Source organism: Mus caroli, chromosome 6 (assembly GCF_900094665.2).
Source record: "Mus caroli chromosome 6, CAROLI_EIJ_v1.1, whole genome shotgun sequence".
Taxonomy (NCBI): Eukaryota; Metazoa; Chordata; class Mammalia; order Rodentia; family Muridae; genus Mus; species Mus caroli.
In genome coordinates, this window is record NC_034575.1 from 43,828,751 (window position 1) to 43,842,442 (window position 13,692).

The window sequence follows — 13,692 nt, forward strand, 5'->3', positions numbered from 1 at the left end:
TTTTGTTCCCAATTCTAAGAAGGGGCACAGTGTCCACACGTTCATCTTTGTTCTTCTTGAGTTTCATGTGTTTTGCAGATTGTATCTTGTATCTTGGGTAGGAACATGCATTTTTAATCTCAATATTCAGGATATAGAGACAGGTAGATCTCTATGAGTTTGAAGTCAGCTGATCTACGTAGTGAGTTCTAAGCCAGCAAGGGTTACACAGTGAGACCCTGCTATGATCAACACCTCTACCACCACCACCTCCTCCTCCTCCTCTTCTCCCTCCTCTTCCTCCTTCCCTATGACTTCAACCCCCTCCACCACTTCTTCCTCTGCTACCTCTTCCTTCACCACATCCTCCTCCAAAGAACTATATATACAGGTGTTCTGGGTTAGATCACAGCCCTCCTCAAGCTAAAGCCAATCAAACTATAACCATAGTATATAGTTCAAAGTAAAGTAAGCAGTGATTGCACTATATCATTTATATCACATCTCCCATATTGCTTTATGGAGTATTTAAAAGTTTATCTCTTTAAGCTAGGATTCCAGACCTGGAAATAGCTAGATGTCCCACAGTTCAATTCAGTTCTAACACTAACATACTAACATTGTTTTTAACTCTTAACATTTAACTTGAATCTAACTAAAAAGTTATTTGAATGATAGAAGTATGGTATTAGTTCTCACTAAGATATATATTTTTTTAATGTTTCAGCAAGAGAAAACAGCTACCATGGATCTGACTAAGCATTTAGAAAGCACTCTGAAGACGTGTGTAGGAACGAGGCTGAAGAATTTGGCAGCTAAAGTAGAACTATTGAAAGAAATTAGGTACTTTAAAGTACAATTATGTGTACTTTTTTTTGTAGTCCTGGTTATAGAACCCAGAGTCTTGTGCATACTAGGCAGATAATTTACCACTGATCAAAAAATATAGCTTCAAAGAATATTTTATATGTGAATATTTATGTGTGTTCTTGTGCATACATGTGTGTGGGCACATGTGTGGAAGTCAGAGGACAACTTCCAGTATTATTCCACCAGTGCTTTCTACCTTGGTTTTGAGACAGGGTTTCTCACTACCCTAACCTCACCAGGTAGGCTATTCTGTCTGCCCTCCTAGATCTGGTCTTCACCTTCTTCTCCCTGGGATTACAATGAACACTGCTTGGCCCAGCCTTTCAGTGTTGGACTTTGCCTATGGCTATGGTTAAACAAGACTGGATATGTTTAACATTTTTAGAGAATTATTTACAAATTTTGTTATAGAACAGAAATTAAAGGTCCTTTTGACATTTTAAATTTTGCATATTTTGGAAGTCATCTTTCTATACAAAGTTAAAAAATTGATTTCTTTCTGTTAGATATGGTAGCATGTGTCAGTATGTACAGGTTTATTGGAGGCTGAGGCAGGAAGATGCTTGGGCAGGAAGGTGTTCTGAGGCCAAGCTGGGAAATACACCAATATCTTTTTTTGTTTGTCTGTTTGTTTTGAGACACAGTCTCACTATATAGTCCCAGCTGGTCTGGAACTCACTGTATAGACCAGGAGGGCCTCAGGCTTATAGAGATCTGCTTACCTCTTCTTCCTGAGTGCTCAGATTAAAGGTGTGTACCACTGTGTCTGACTAATGGCAATATTTTATTTAAAAATATGTATAGATTTATTCCACATTTTAAAAGATCTATTTATTATTTTATGTGTATGAATATTTTGTCTGCATGTTTGTATGTGCATGTCTGGTTCCTGTGGAGGCCAGAAGGCATTACATCCCTTAGAACTGGCATTACAGTTATGACCTGCCATGTGGGTGCTGGGAACTGAACCCAGGTCTTTTGCAATAGCAAACTTCTTAACCGCTGAATCATCCCTCTAGTTCTCTACACAATTACACCTGGTTTTCTGTAAAGTTTTAAAAAGGACCTAGTTGTCTTAGGTATGGTTTTTATTGCTGTGAAGAGACACTATGACAAAGGCAACTCTTATAAAGGACAACATTTAATTGGGTCTGGCTTACAGATTTGAAGATTCAGTCCATTATCATCATGGTAGGAAGCATGGCATTGTCCAAGTAAGCATGGCATAGGAGGAGCTAAGAGGTGTACATTTTGTTCTGAAGGCAAGCAGAAGACTACCTTCTAGGCAGTTAGGAGGAGGGTCTCAAAGCCCACCCTACAGTGATACACTTCTTCCAACAAGGTCACACCTACCCAACAAGGCAGTATCCCTAATAGTGCCACTCTTTGGGCCAAGCATATTCAAACCACTATTGTAGTCATAGGGTAGTGTTGTAAATAGTAACTTTGAGATGTTTTAAATGAATTTCTCTCATACAAACTTGGCAATTTCTTGATGTTTTCCTTTTTCCTGTGTTTTTAAATAGGCATATTAACATCAGTATTCGCTTTGGAAATGACCTTTCAGATGCTATGCAAGTGTTGGATGAAGGGTCCTTTACTACTCTAGCATCTTTGAATGAGTTAGAGAAAATTTGGGCTGAATATAATGTTGCTCAGGAGAAGATCCAAACTTGTCTTAATGAGGTGGGTTAAGCATTTCCTATGTTAGCCGGGCGTGGTGGCNCACGCCTTTAATCCCAGCACTCAGGAGGCAGAGGCAAGTGGATTTCTGAGTTTGAGACCAGCCTGGTCTACAAAGTGAGTTCCAGGACAGCCAGGGCTACAGAGAGAAACCCTGTCTCGAACCCCCCCACCCCCCAAAAAAAGAGAATTTTCTATGTTGTTGTTGTTTTTTACTTTATTAAGACACTGAGTTTATTTCATATGTATATTTATTTGTCTTCCTACCATTTCCACATCTGACCATCACTATGACTATGTCTTATCATAACATTCCATACATACTTAAAATCAAGTAAAGGATGGAGTTCCATCCTTGAAAACTAGACAGGCATTTTAGACAACACATTCTTCTTTTCTTTTTTTTTTTTTTAAAGATTTATTTATTTATTATATGTAAGTATACTGTAGCTGTCTAAAGACACACCAGAAGAGGGCGTCAGATCTTGTTACAGATGGTTGTGAGCCACCATGTGGTTGTAGGATTTTGAACTCAGGACCTTCAGAAGAGCAGTCAGTGCTCTTAACCGCTGAGCCATCTCACCAGCCCTAGACAACACATTCTTGGCAATTGAACCTGGACAATATTTATCAGACACAGTAGGAAGAGTTCTCACTTTGCATTATAAAAAGGACAGCTAGGTATCAACTATTACAGAAATGAAGTAAGACAGAATATTTTAAACTGTTTAAACAATTTTCTTAAAGAGACTTCCTCCACTGCCAGAGATCTTGAATAGCCTCCTGGTCAGTCATCTGGAAACAATCCTTCCCATAATTAATGAACTTGGCTTCCACTTTGGGAAGAGAACCACCTTTTTCTAGACTTGCTTGCAATTTTGCCTTAATGTCTTCTACAGAACTAGGTCCTTTTTGTGTTTTGGGAGTTTTTTCCTGGTTTTTGAAGGACTCTTGACCCTTTGATCTTGGTATTTAAGGTTTTAAGTTGATGGTTTGGTTTTTGTGCATTTTTGGCTGGGGTATCAGGTACAGATTTCTTCACTGGAACCTTTTCTTCAGTTTCCTCATCATCAAAATCATCCTCTTCATCATCATCATCCTCATCTTTATCAAGTTTTACTTTTTTTCTGTGGAACCTTGTTACCACCTCCAGGAACAGATGGCTTTCCAGACATGCCTAAGAGTTTTACATCCTCCTCATCTTCATCTTCAGACTTTGCATCTTCCTGTACAGCTGCTAGGTGCTGTCCACTAGTGTGCACAGGCCCTGAGCCACACTTCAACCTTAAGACCACAGCTGGTTGTAATTTCGAAGCCCCCAAGGGAAACTGTTGGCTGTAAAGACATCTTCAAAGTTGCCAGTGTGACTTTAATTGGACTGCTTTCATACATTGCTTCTGCCTCTACAATGTGTACCTTGCTCCTAAAGTGATTGTTCTTAATGATAATTGGTGTTCATTCTCATCATTATCCACTTTAAAGTGATAGTCTTTATCAGCCTTTAGTTCACAACAGAAAAGGTAGTTCTGAGGCCTAAGAGGGCTCCGGTGCATGTCCATCGAGTCTTCCATGAGGTGGAGGCGTGGTCTTCAGTGTGGGAGAAATCCCACCAGAAAACAACTGCTTGGTGTTCCACAGAACAGACATGCAGAACAGAATCACGCCCGTTCTTTTTGTTTTTTAATCTGTTGAGTGTTTTAAGAAAGCAGAGGGTCTGATACTGTAGTGATACTTTATTTACATAAAATAAGTGTTTACTTTCAGAGAAAGTTAGAATAGGTAATTAGCGACTAGACACATTGTTTAAAAATCTTTTCCTGTTTTGTATGCATATTTAATATTTGAGTAACTGTCTATTCTCCTGATGTGATAAAATGTTTCAACCATGTTAATAGTCAATATTATTTATTGTAAATACTCAAGTTGCATCTATATTAGGAATATTATAAAACACCCAATGAGGACCTTTACAACTGGGTACATCCTTCAGGGCTCCTAGAAGTTAGACTCATGGAGGACTCAACAGAAATACTGGCTTTTGAGAGCCTCATATGAGATTTTAACTAGGGTGACTTCTAAACCTGCTAACATGGACCTTGTATTTTGGTCTGAGTAGTATATTTTATGTTACTACAGCATAGGAATCTGACAAATTATTATATACTGACTATATACTATATTATTACTATATATCTTATTATACTCCCACAGTGTTGGGAGGTAGTTAATATGAAGGGAGGATAGTAAAAATAATAGGAAAAAATGAGCTTAGCAGGATTGTTGAACTTAAATGTTGTATTTTATTGTAGTATTAAGCTTAAGAAATCACTATTGTCTATATAGTGTGAATGTGTGAAATTACTTGGTATCTTGACTATCCTATTTTCTATTCTTCAGAATGAAGGTAATATTTTGATTGCTGAAAGAAATGAAGTACAACAGAAGCTGTTCGTGGCTGTAGATGTTTTTATTCTGGAAGTAGATGACTTACCACTTGATAAACGCTTAAAAACATTGCAGGTTGGAATTAAATTATGATATACATATATATTTTTAAAAATTTTATTTATTTATTTACATCCCAAATATGGCCTCCCTCCCGGTCCTCCCTCACAGAGTTCCTCCCCCGCTCCCCTTCCCTTTGCTTTTGAGATGGTGAAATGTTCCCCCCACATGTCCCCACCCTGGCACATGAAGTCTCTGCAGGATTAGGTATATCCTCTCCCACTGCGGCAGGACAAGGCAGCCCTCTGCTACATACGTGCAGGGGAGTGGGGTGGTATCTGGAGGACAGTGCTGGGGAGACCTCTGTCCAGCCTGTGTATGCTCTTTGGTTGCTGGCTCAGTCTGAGAGCTCCCAGAGGTCCAGGATAGTTGACACTGTTGGTCTTCCTGTGGGATTCCAACCCCCTCGTGGTCTTCAATCCTTCCCCTAATTCTTCCGTAAGACTCTCTGGGCTCTGCCCAATGTTTGGCTGTGGGTTTCTGCATCTGTTTCAGTCAGCTGATAGATGGAGCCTCTCAAAGGACAGTTATGCTAGGCTTCTGTCTCAAGCATAACAGAGTATCATTATTTTACTAGTATATGTATATACTCCTCCCTTCTCCCACCCAGGTCCCTACTTCTTATGACTATTATGTTCCCCCTTCTGAGTGTGATTCAAGCATCCTTACTTGGTTCTTACGTCTTGTTAATTTATTTGGGCCTGTGTGGTGTGTCATGGGTATTTTCCACTTGTCAGTGAGTACACACCATGCATGTCTTTTTGGGTGTGGGTTACCTTACTCAGGATGGTATTTTCTAGTTCTATCCATTTGCCTGAAAAAACACATGATGTCCTTGTTTTTAATAGCTGAATAGTATTCCATTGAGTAAATGAACCACATTTTCTGTATCCATTCTTCAGTTGAGGGACATCTAGATTGTTTCCAGTTTCTGGCTACTGTTTAAATATAGTGGAGCATGTGTCCTTGTGGTATACTGAAATTTCTTTTGGTTATATGCTCAGGAATGGTATACCCCAAGTCTTGGGGGGTAGAACTATTCTCAATTTTCTGAGAAACTGCCAGATTGATTTCCACAGTGGTTGTACAAGTCCACAATCCCACCAACAATTGAAGAGTGTTCCTTTCTCCACATCCTCACCAACATGTGCTGTCATTTGAGTTTTTTGATCTTAGCCATTCTGATTGGTGTAAGGTAGAATCTCAGGGTCATTTTGATTTGCATTTCCCTGATGATTAAGGATTTGAACATTTCTTTAGGCATTTCTAGGCCATTCTAGATTCCTCGGTTGAGAATTATCTGTTTAGCTCTGTTCCCCATTTTAAAAATTGTGTTATTAGGTTTGTTGGAATCTAACTTCTTGAGTTCTTTATATAGTTTAGATATTAGCCTTCTGCCAGAATAGAGTTAGTGAAGATCCTTTTCATCTGTTGGCAGCCATTGTGTCCTATTGACAGTGTCCTTTGCCTTACAGAAGCTTTTCAGTTTCATGAGGTCCCATTTATCAATTTGTTGATATTAGAGCCTGAACCACTGGCTTTCTGTTCAGGAAATTGTCTCCTGGAACAATGTGTTAAAGGGTATTTCTTACTTTTTATTCTGTGAGATTTAGTGTTTGCAGTTTTATGTTGAGGTTCTTGATCCACTTGGACTTGAGTTTTGTGCAGGGTAATAAAATATGGATCTAGTTGCATTCTTCTGTAGCTAGACATCCAGTTAGATCAACACCATTTGTTGAAGATGCTTTCTTTTTTTCCATTGTATGGTTTTGGCTTCTTTATCAAAAGTCAAGAGTCCATAGGTGTGTGGGTTCATTTCAGGGTCTTTGATTTGAGTCCATTGATCAGTGTGTTTTTCTGTACCAAATTCATGCAGTTTTTTCTCACTGTTGCTCTGTAGTACAGCTTGAGATCAGGAATGGTGATTCCTTCAGAAGTTCTTTTATTGTTCAGGATTATTTTGGCAATCCTGGTTTTGTTTGTTTGTTTGTTTTTGATATATATTGAAGTTGAGAACTATTCTTTCTAGGTCTATAAAAAATTGCATTGGAATTTTGATGGGAATTGCATTAAATCTGTAGCTCTCCATGAGCATGGGAGATCTTTGCATCTTCTGATATTTTCTTCAGTTGCTTCAGGGAGTTGAAGTTCTTGTCATACAGATCTTTCACTTCCTTTGTTAGAGTTACACCAAGATATTTTATGTGATTTGTGGCTGTTGTGAAGTGTGGTGTTTTCCCTAATTTCTTTCTCAGCCCATTTATCATTTGTATAAAGGAGGGCTACTGATTCCTTAGAGTTAATTTTATATCCACTCATTTTGCTCAAGTTGTTTATCAGCTGTAGAACTCCTCTGCTAGAATTCTGTGGGTTGCTTGTGTTTACTATCATATCATCCTTGACTTTTTCCTTCCCAATTTGTAACCTTTTGATCTTTTGTTGTCTTATTGTTCTAGCTAGAACTTTAAATACTATATTGAATAGATAGGGAGAGAGTGGGCAGGATTGTCTTGTTCCTGATTTTAGTGTGCTTGCTTCAAGTTTCTCTCCATTTAATTTGATGTTGGCTATTGGCTTGCAATATATTGCTTTTATTATGTTTTTATTAATAATTACTTTATTAATATTTTATTATTTTTATTACTATGTTAGGTATGTGCCTTGAATCCCTCTCCAAGACTTTTAACATGAAGGGGTGTTGTATTTTGTCAAAGGCTTTTTCAGCATCTAATGAGATGATCATGTGATTTACAGTTTATGTAGTAGATTACACTGATGGATTTTTTGTATATTGAACCATCTCTTCATTCCTGGGATGAAGCCTAGTTGATAATAATGAATAATGTTTTTTGGCCGGGCGTGGTGGCGCACACCTTTAATCCCAGCACTCGGAAGGCAGAGGCAGGTGGATTTCTGAGTTCGAGGCCAGCCTGGTCTACAAAGTGAGCTCCAGGACAGCCAGGGCTATACAGAGAAACCCTGTCTCGAAAAACAAAAACAAACAAACAAACAAACAACAAAAAATGAATAATGTTTTTGATGTGTTCTTGGATTTGGTTTGCAAGAAATTTATTGAGTACTTTTGCGTTGATGTTCATAAGTGAAATTGGTTTGATGCACTTTCTTTGTTGAGTCTTTATGTGGTTTACATATCAGTGTGACTGTGGCCTCATAGAATGAATTAGGTAGTGTTGCTTCTGTTTCTGTTTTGTGGAATAGTTTGCAGAGTATTAGTATTAGCTCTTCTCTGAAAGTCTAGTAGAATTATGTACTAAAACCATTTAGCCCTGGGTTCATTTTGGTTATGAGGCTTTTAATGACTGCTTCTATTTCTTTAGGGGCTAGGGGGCTGTTTAGTTTACCTGATCTTGATTTAACTTTGGTAAGTGGTGTCTGTCTAGAAAATAATCCAGTTTGTTTAGATTTTCCAGTTTTGTGTTTTGTGGAGTACAGGCATTTGAAGTAAGACCTAGTGATTTTTTTTTAATTTCCTCAATTTTGGTTGTTTTGTCTCCCTTTTTATTTCTGTTTTGTTAATTTGGATACTGTCTCTGTGTCTTTTAGTTAGTTTGGCTAAGGGTTTGTTTATTTTGATTTTCTCAAACAACTCTTGTTTTTTTGATTCTTTGTATTTTCCTCTCTGTTTCTAATTGATTTCAGGTCTGAATTTGAGTATTTCCTGATGTCTACCTATCTTGGGTGTGTTTGATTTTATTTGTTATAGAGCTTTCAGGTGTGCTGTTAAGTTGCTAGAATGAGATCTCTCCACATTTTTCATGAAGGCACTTCATGCTGTTTTCCTCTTAGCACTGCTTTTACTGTGTCCCATAAGTTTGGGTACGTTGTGCCTTCATTTTCATTAATTCTAGAAAGTCTGTATGTTTCCTCTAGAAAGGCTTCTTGTACATTTATAGCCATCTCTTTCTTTAGGTTATGGAAGTTTTCTTCTATGATATTGTTGAAATTGTTTTCTGGCCTTTTGTCCTGGGCATCTTCTCCCTCCTCTATGCCATTAGGAGTTGCTTTATGGTTATGTTCATTTAGCAGACAGAATAGTACTGGGTTTTCCCCCAGGGTAATGCTCTTTCTAGTTTTTGGTTCTTGGCGTCATTAATTAAACAATGTCAGCTATAAGTTTCACTTACTAGGTGGGTCTTAAATCCAACTAAAAAGTGGTTGGTTATTCCCATAATAATTTGTGTCATTGTTGTAACAGTATATCTTGCAGGCAGGTTGCTGTTGTTAAGTTACAGGGTTTATTTTCTTCTCTTCTCACGTATAACACCTACTAGCATCATGAATGCTAGTTAGTAGAGGTGAAACTTCTAGTTGGGCACCAGCTATATTTCTCCATGTTTGAACATATAAATAAGTGTTGTCTTCAGCAATAGGTTCTTACCATCATCATGTTGTGGAGGGCAGCCAAAACATTGGTCAGTAACTGCAAGATGTAGCTCATTTCTGGTATTAGGGTTGGGGCATTTCCTTTCCTATTATATGGTAACTCAATTAAATTTCCTTTTTCTATTTTAGGAAACTTACAGAATAGTAGTCATGGTTTTTCAAAAGGCCTTTAGTGTTAGTTATCCCTCTGCATATTCTCTCCTTTATTCTGACCTCCCTTCTCCTTTCTCACTTAATCTTCCCATTCTCATCTTTCCTCTTTATTCCCTTATAACACTGTATTCTAAATCATCTTCCTTGGAAGATCCCCTTCTCCCCCTTTGTCATCAATGAGCTACCTAACATCTGTGGATAGTCTAAATGAAATATCTAAAGCTTAAAAGCTAACATCCCAATATAAGGGAAAACATGCAATGTTTGTGTTTCAGAGTCTCGGTAGTTGCACAAAAAAATGATTGTTTCTAGCTTTATACATTTGTCTGCAAATTTCATAATTTAACTTTTAAATATGGAATAAGTTGAATAATGTTCCATTATATAAATGAACTATAGTTTCTTTGTCTATTCATTAATTGACATCTGGGCTATTACCAGTTTCTCGCTTTTATGAATAGAGCAGTAATGAACGTGGCTGAGCAACTATTCTGTAATAAGATGTAGAGTTCTTTGAGTATAGGCCTAAGAGTGATAGGTAGATCATATAGTAGATCTGTTTCATCCTTCTAAGAAGCCTCCATACTTATTTTCATAGTGGTTTGTACAAGTTTGCACTTTCATCTGCAGTAAAGAAGTGGTCCTCATCCTCCATACTCTTGCTAGCATCTGCTGTCATTTGTTTTATTAATTTTAGATGTCTGACTGGGGTGAGAAGGAATTGTAAAGTTGTTTTAATTTGCATTTCCCTGGTGTCTAAGGACACTGAACATTTTAAAAAAGTGTTTCTCAGCCAGGCGGTGGTGGCGTACGCCTTTAATCCCAGCACTTGGGAGATAGAGGCAGGAAGATTTCTGAGTTCTAGACCAGCCTGGTCTACAGAGTGAGTTCCAGGACAACCAGGGCTATACAGAGAAACCCTGTCTTGAAAAACTAAAAAAAAAAAAAAAAAAAAAAAAAAAAAAAAAAAAAAAAAAAAAAAAAAAAAAAAAAAAAAAAAAAGTGGAAAAGATGAAGTCAAAATATCACTTTTTGCAGATGATATGATAGTATATATAAGTGACCCTAAAAATTCCACCAGAGAACTCCTAAACCTTATAAACAGCTTCGGTGAAGTAGCTGGATATAAAATTAACTCAAACAGATCAGTGGTCTTTCTCTACACAAAGGATAAACAGGCTGAGAAAGAAACTAGGGAAACAGCACCCTTCACAATAGTCACAAATAATACAAAATACCTTGGTGTGACTCTAACTAGGAAGTGAAAGATCTGTATGATAAGAACTTCTAGTCTCTGAGGAAAGAAATCGAAGAAGATCTCAGAAGATGGAAAGATCTCCCATGTTCATGGATTGGCAGGATTAATATAGTCAAAATGGCTATCTTGCCAAAAGCAATCTACAGATTCAATGCAATCCTCATCAAAATCCCAACTCAATTCTTCACAGAGTTAGAAAGGGCAATTTGCAAATTCATCAGGAATAACAAAAAACCTAGGATAGCAAAAACTATTCTCAATAATAAAAGAACCTCTGGCTGAGTGGTGGTCACGCATGCTTTTAATCCCAGCACTTGGGAGGCAGAAACAGGTGGATTTCTGAGTTTGAGGCCAGCCTGGCCTACAAAGTGAGTTCCAGGACAGCCAGGGCTATACAGAGAAACCCTGTCTCAAAAAACAAAAAACAAAAAACAAAACAAAACAAAACAACAAAAAGAACCTCTGGTGGAATCACCATGCCTGACCTCAAGCTGTACTACAGAGCAATTGTGATAAATACTGCATGGTACTGGTACAGTGACAGACAGGTAGATCAATGGAATAGAATTGAAGACCCAGAAATGAACCCACACAGCTATGGTCACTTGATCTTTGACAAGGGAGTTAAAACCATCCAGTGGAAAAAAAGACAACATTTTCAACAAATGGTGCTAGCACAACTGGTAGTTATCATGTAGAAGAATGCGAATTGATCCAGTCTTATCTCCTTGTACAAAGCTCAAGTCTTAAGTGGATCAAAGAACTCCACATAAAACCAGAGACACTGAAACTTATGGAGGAAAAAGTGGGGAAAAAACTCGAAGATATGGGCAGAGGAGAAAAATCCCTAAACAGAACAGCAACAAATTGTCCTGTAAGATCAAGAATCGACAAATGGGACCAAGATATTTTGTTACTTGAGGCTTTTGTGTAATGTGTTGTTTCCCTGATTTCTTTCTCAGTCTGTTTGTCATTTGTATATAGGAAGGCTACTGATTTTTGTGAGCTAATTTTGTATCCAGCTACTTAGCTGAAAATGTCTATCAACTATAGGACTTTCTTGATGGAGTTTTTAGGGTCATTTATGAATACTATCACATCATCTACAGCAAAGGCACTCTGATTTTTTCTTTTATAAATTTTATTACCTTGAACTCCTTCAGTTTGTTATTGTTTTAGCTAAGAATTCAAGTAATATATTGAATAGGTACGGATAGAATTGATAACCTTGTCTTGTTCCTGATTTTAGTAGAATTGCTTGGAGTTTCTTTGCTTTTAACATGATGTTGGCTATGGGCTTGCTGTAAACGGTGCTTACTATATTTAGGTATGTCCCTATATCCCTAAACTCTCCTGGCCTTTTATCATGAATGAATGTTAGATGTTGTTAAAAGCATTTTCCACATCTAGTGAGATGATTATGTGGTGTTTGACTTTCAGTTTACTTATATGGTGGATTCTGCTTATTGATTTACATATATTAAACCATCTCTTCATCTTTGGGATGAAGTTTACTTGATCATGATGGATAATCTTTTGATTCTGTTCTTATATTTGGTGAATCACCGAAACTGTTCTGTAATTTTCTTTGTTGGATTTTTATATGGTTTAGATATCAGGGTAACTGTGACATTGTAAAATGTATTGGACAATGTTTTTCTGTTTCTATTTTGTGGAATAATTGGAGGACTATTGGCATTAACTCTTCTTTGAAAGTCTGGTAGGCTTGTGTGCTAAAAATTTTCAGGCTCTGGAAAATTTTTGGTTGGGAAACTTTTAATCACTGCTTATTTTACTAAGGCTTATAGGTCTGTTTCAGTTGCTTATCTGATCTTGACTTAAGTTTGGTAAAAGAATTAATTTATTTTAGGTTTTTCCAATTTAGTGGAGTATAAGTTTTTAAAATATGTTCTTTTGATTCTCTGGATTTCCTCTGTGCTTGTTGTTATATCTCCCTTTTTATTTCTAATTTATTTGGATATTTTCCTTTTGCCTTTAATTATATTTAATCATTTTTTAAAAGAGTAGGCATTCAACAATTATGGTATTCTATCTCTTTGTTCATAACACAGTGCTTAAATCCTAACGTTGTCTTTAGGACTTAGCAACTTCTTTAGAATCAGTGTATGGAAAGGCCAAAGAAGGAACTAATAACTCTGAAGAAACACTTAGAAAGTTTTATGACTGGCAGTGTANCAAAAGAGAAGAGTTCGCCAGTATTAAGAGTGAAACAGAGGCATCTCTGCAGCATCTTGTGGCATGGTTCCAAAGCAGCCAGAAGGTAAGCAGAGCTCCCACTAGCAATGTTTGCTGAAAGAAGCAGAGATTTATGTTTGTTCTAATTCTGTTCCTTCCTTGTTCAAAAGTTGACATTATGTGCTTCTAGCTATCAAAGTTAATACTGGGCAATCAGGAATTTTCATCACCGTTGAGTTAGATTGTTGGTTTTATTATATAAAAAAATCCATCTTGCTTTTGTTTCTGTTTTTCTCTTTTCATTTAAATTAGCTACTTGCCTTAACCACCAGTTTTCTTTAAAAATACTGTGCTTATGCATCTTCTTTTGGTTTTGTATTTAAGTTTTATGAGGGTGTATCCTTGTTCTTTTCTCAGAATTTTCCTTTTCTGTTTTGGTATAGCTTTATGTGCTACAACAGGTACAATGAATGCTAACTGAACTACTTAATTGAAATACCTGATGTTTTTTATTTTTGAAAATAAGGTTTTTGATCTGTCCTTGGATGAACCATTGACTTCAGAAGACCTGATTGGTAATATTGACGAAATTCTAGAGAAGACTGAGTCATGTGTCTGCAAAGAGCTAGAGCTGTCTCTCATTG

General features: G+C 37.1%; 1 protein-coding gene and 1 pseudogene across 1 annotated transcript in view; one reads left to right on the top strand and one right to left on the bottom strand.

Annotated features, from left to right (window-relative positions):
- Stk31 (serine/threonine kinase 31) overlaps positions 1–13,692 on the top strand; it is a 78,906-nt gene that overhangs the window by 25,980 nt on the left and 39,234 nt on the right. The window contains 5 exon segments of the mRNA XM_021164075.1: positions 707–822; positions 2,376–2,535; positions 4,930–5,052; positions 12,951–13,133; positions 13,575–13,685. Coding sequence (XP_021019734.1) covers positions 707–822; positions 2,376–2,535; positions 4,930–5,052; positions 12,951–13,133; positions 13,575–13,685 — 693 coding nt within the window.
- LOC110296940 lies at positions 3,274–4,103 on the bottom strand (annotated as a pseudogene).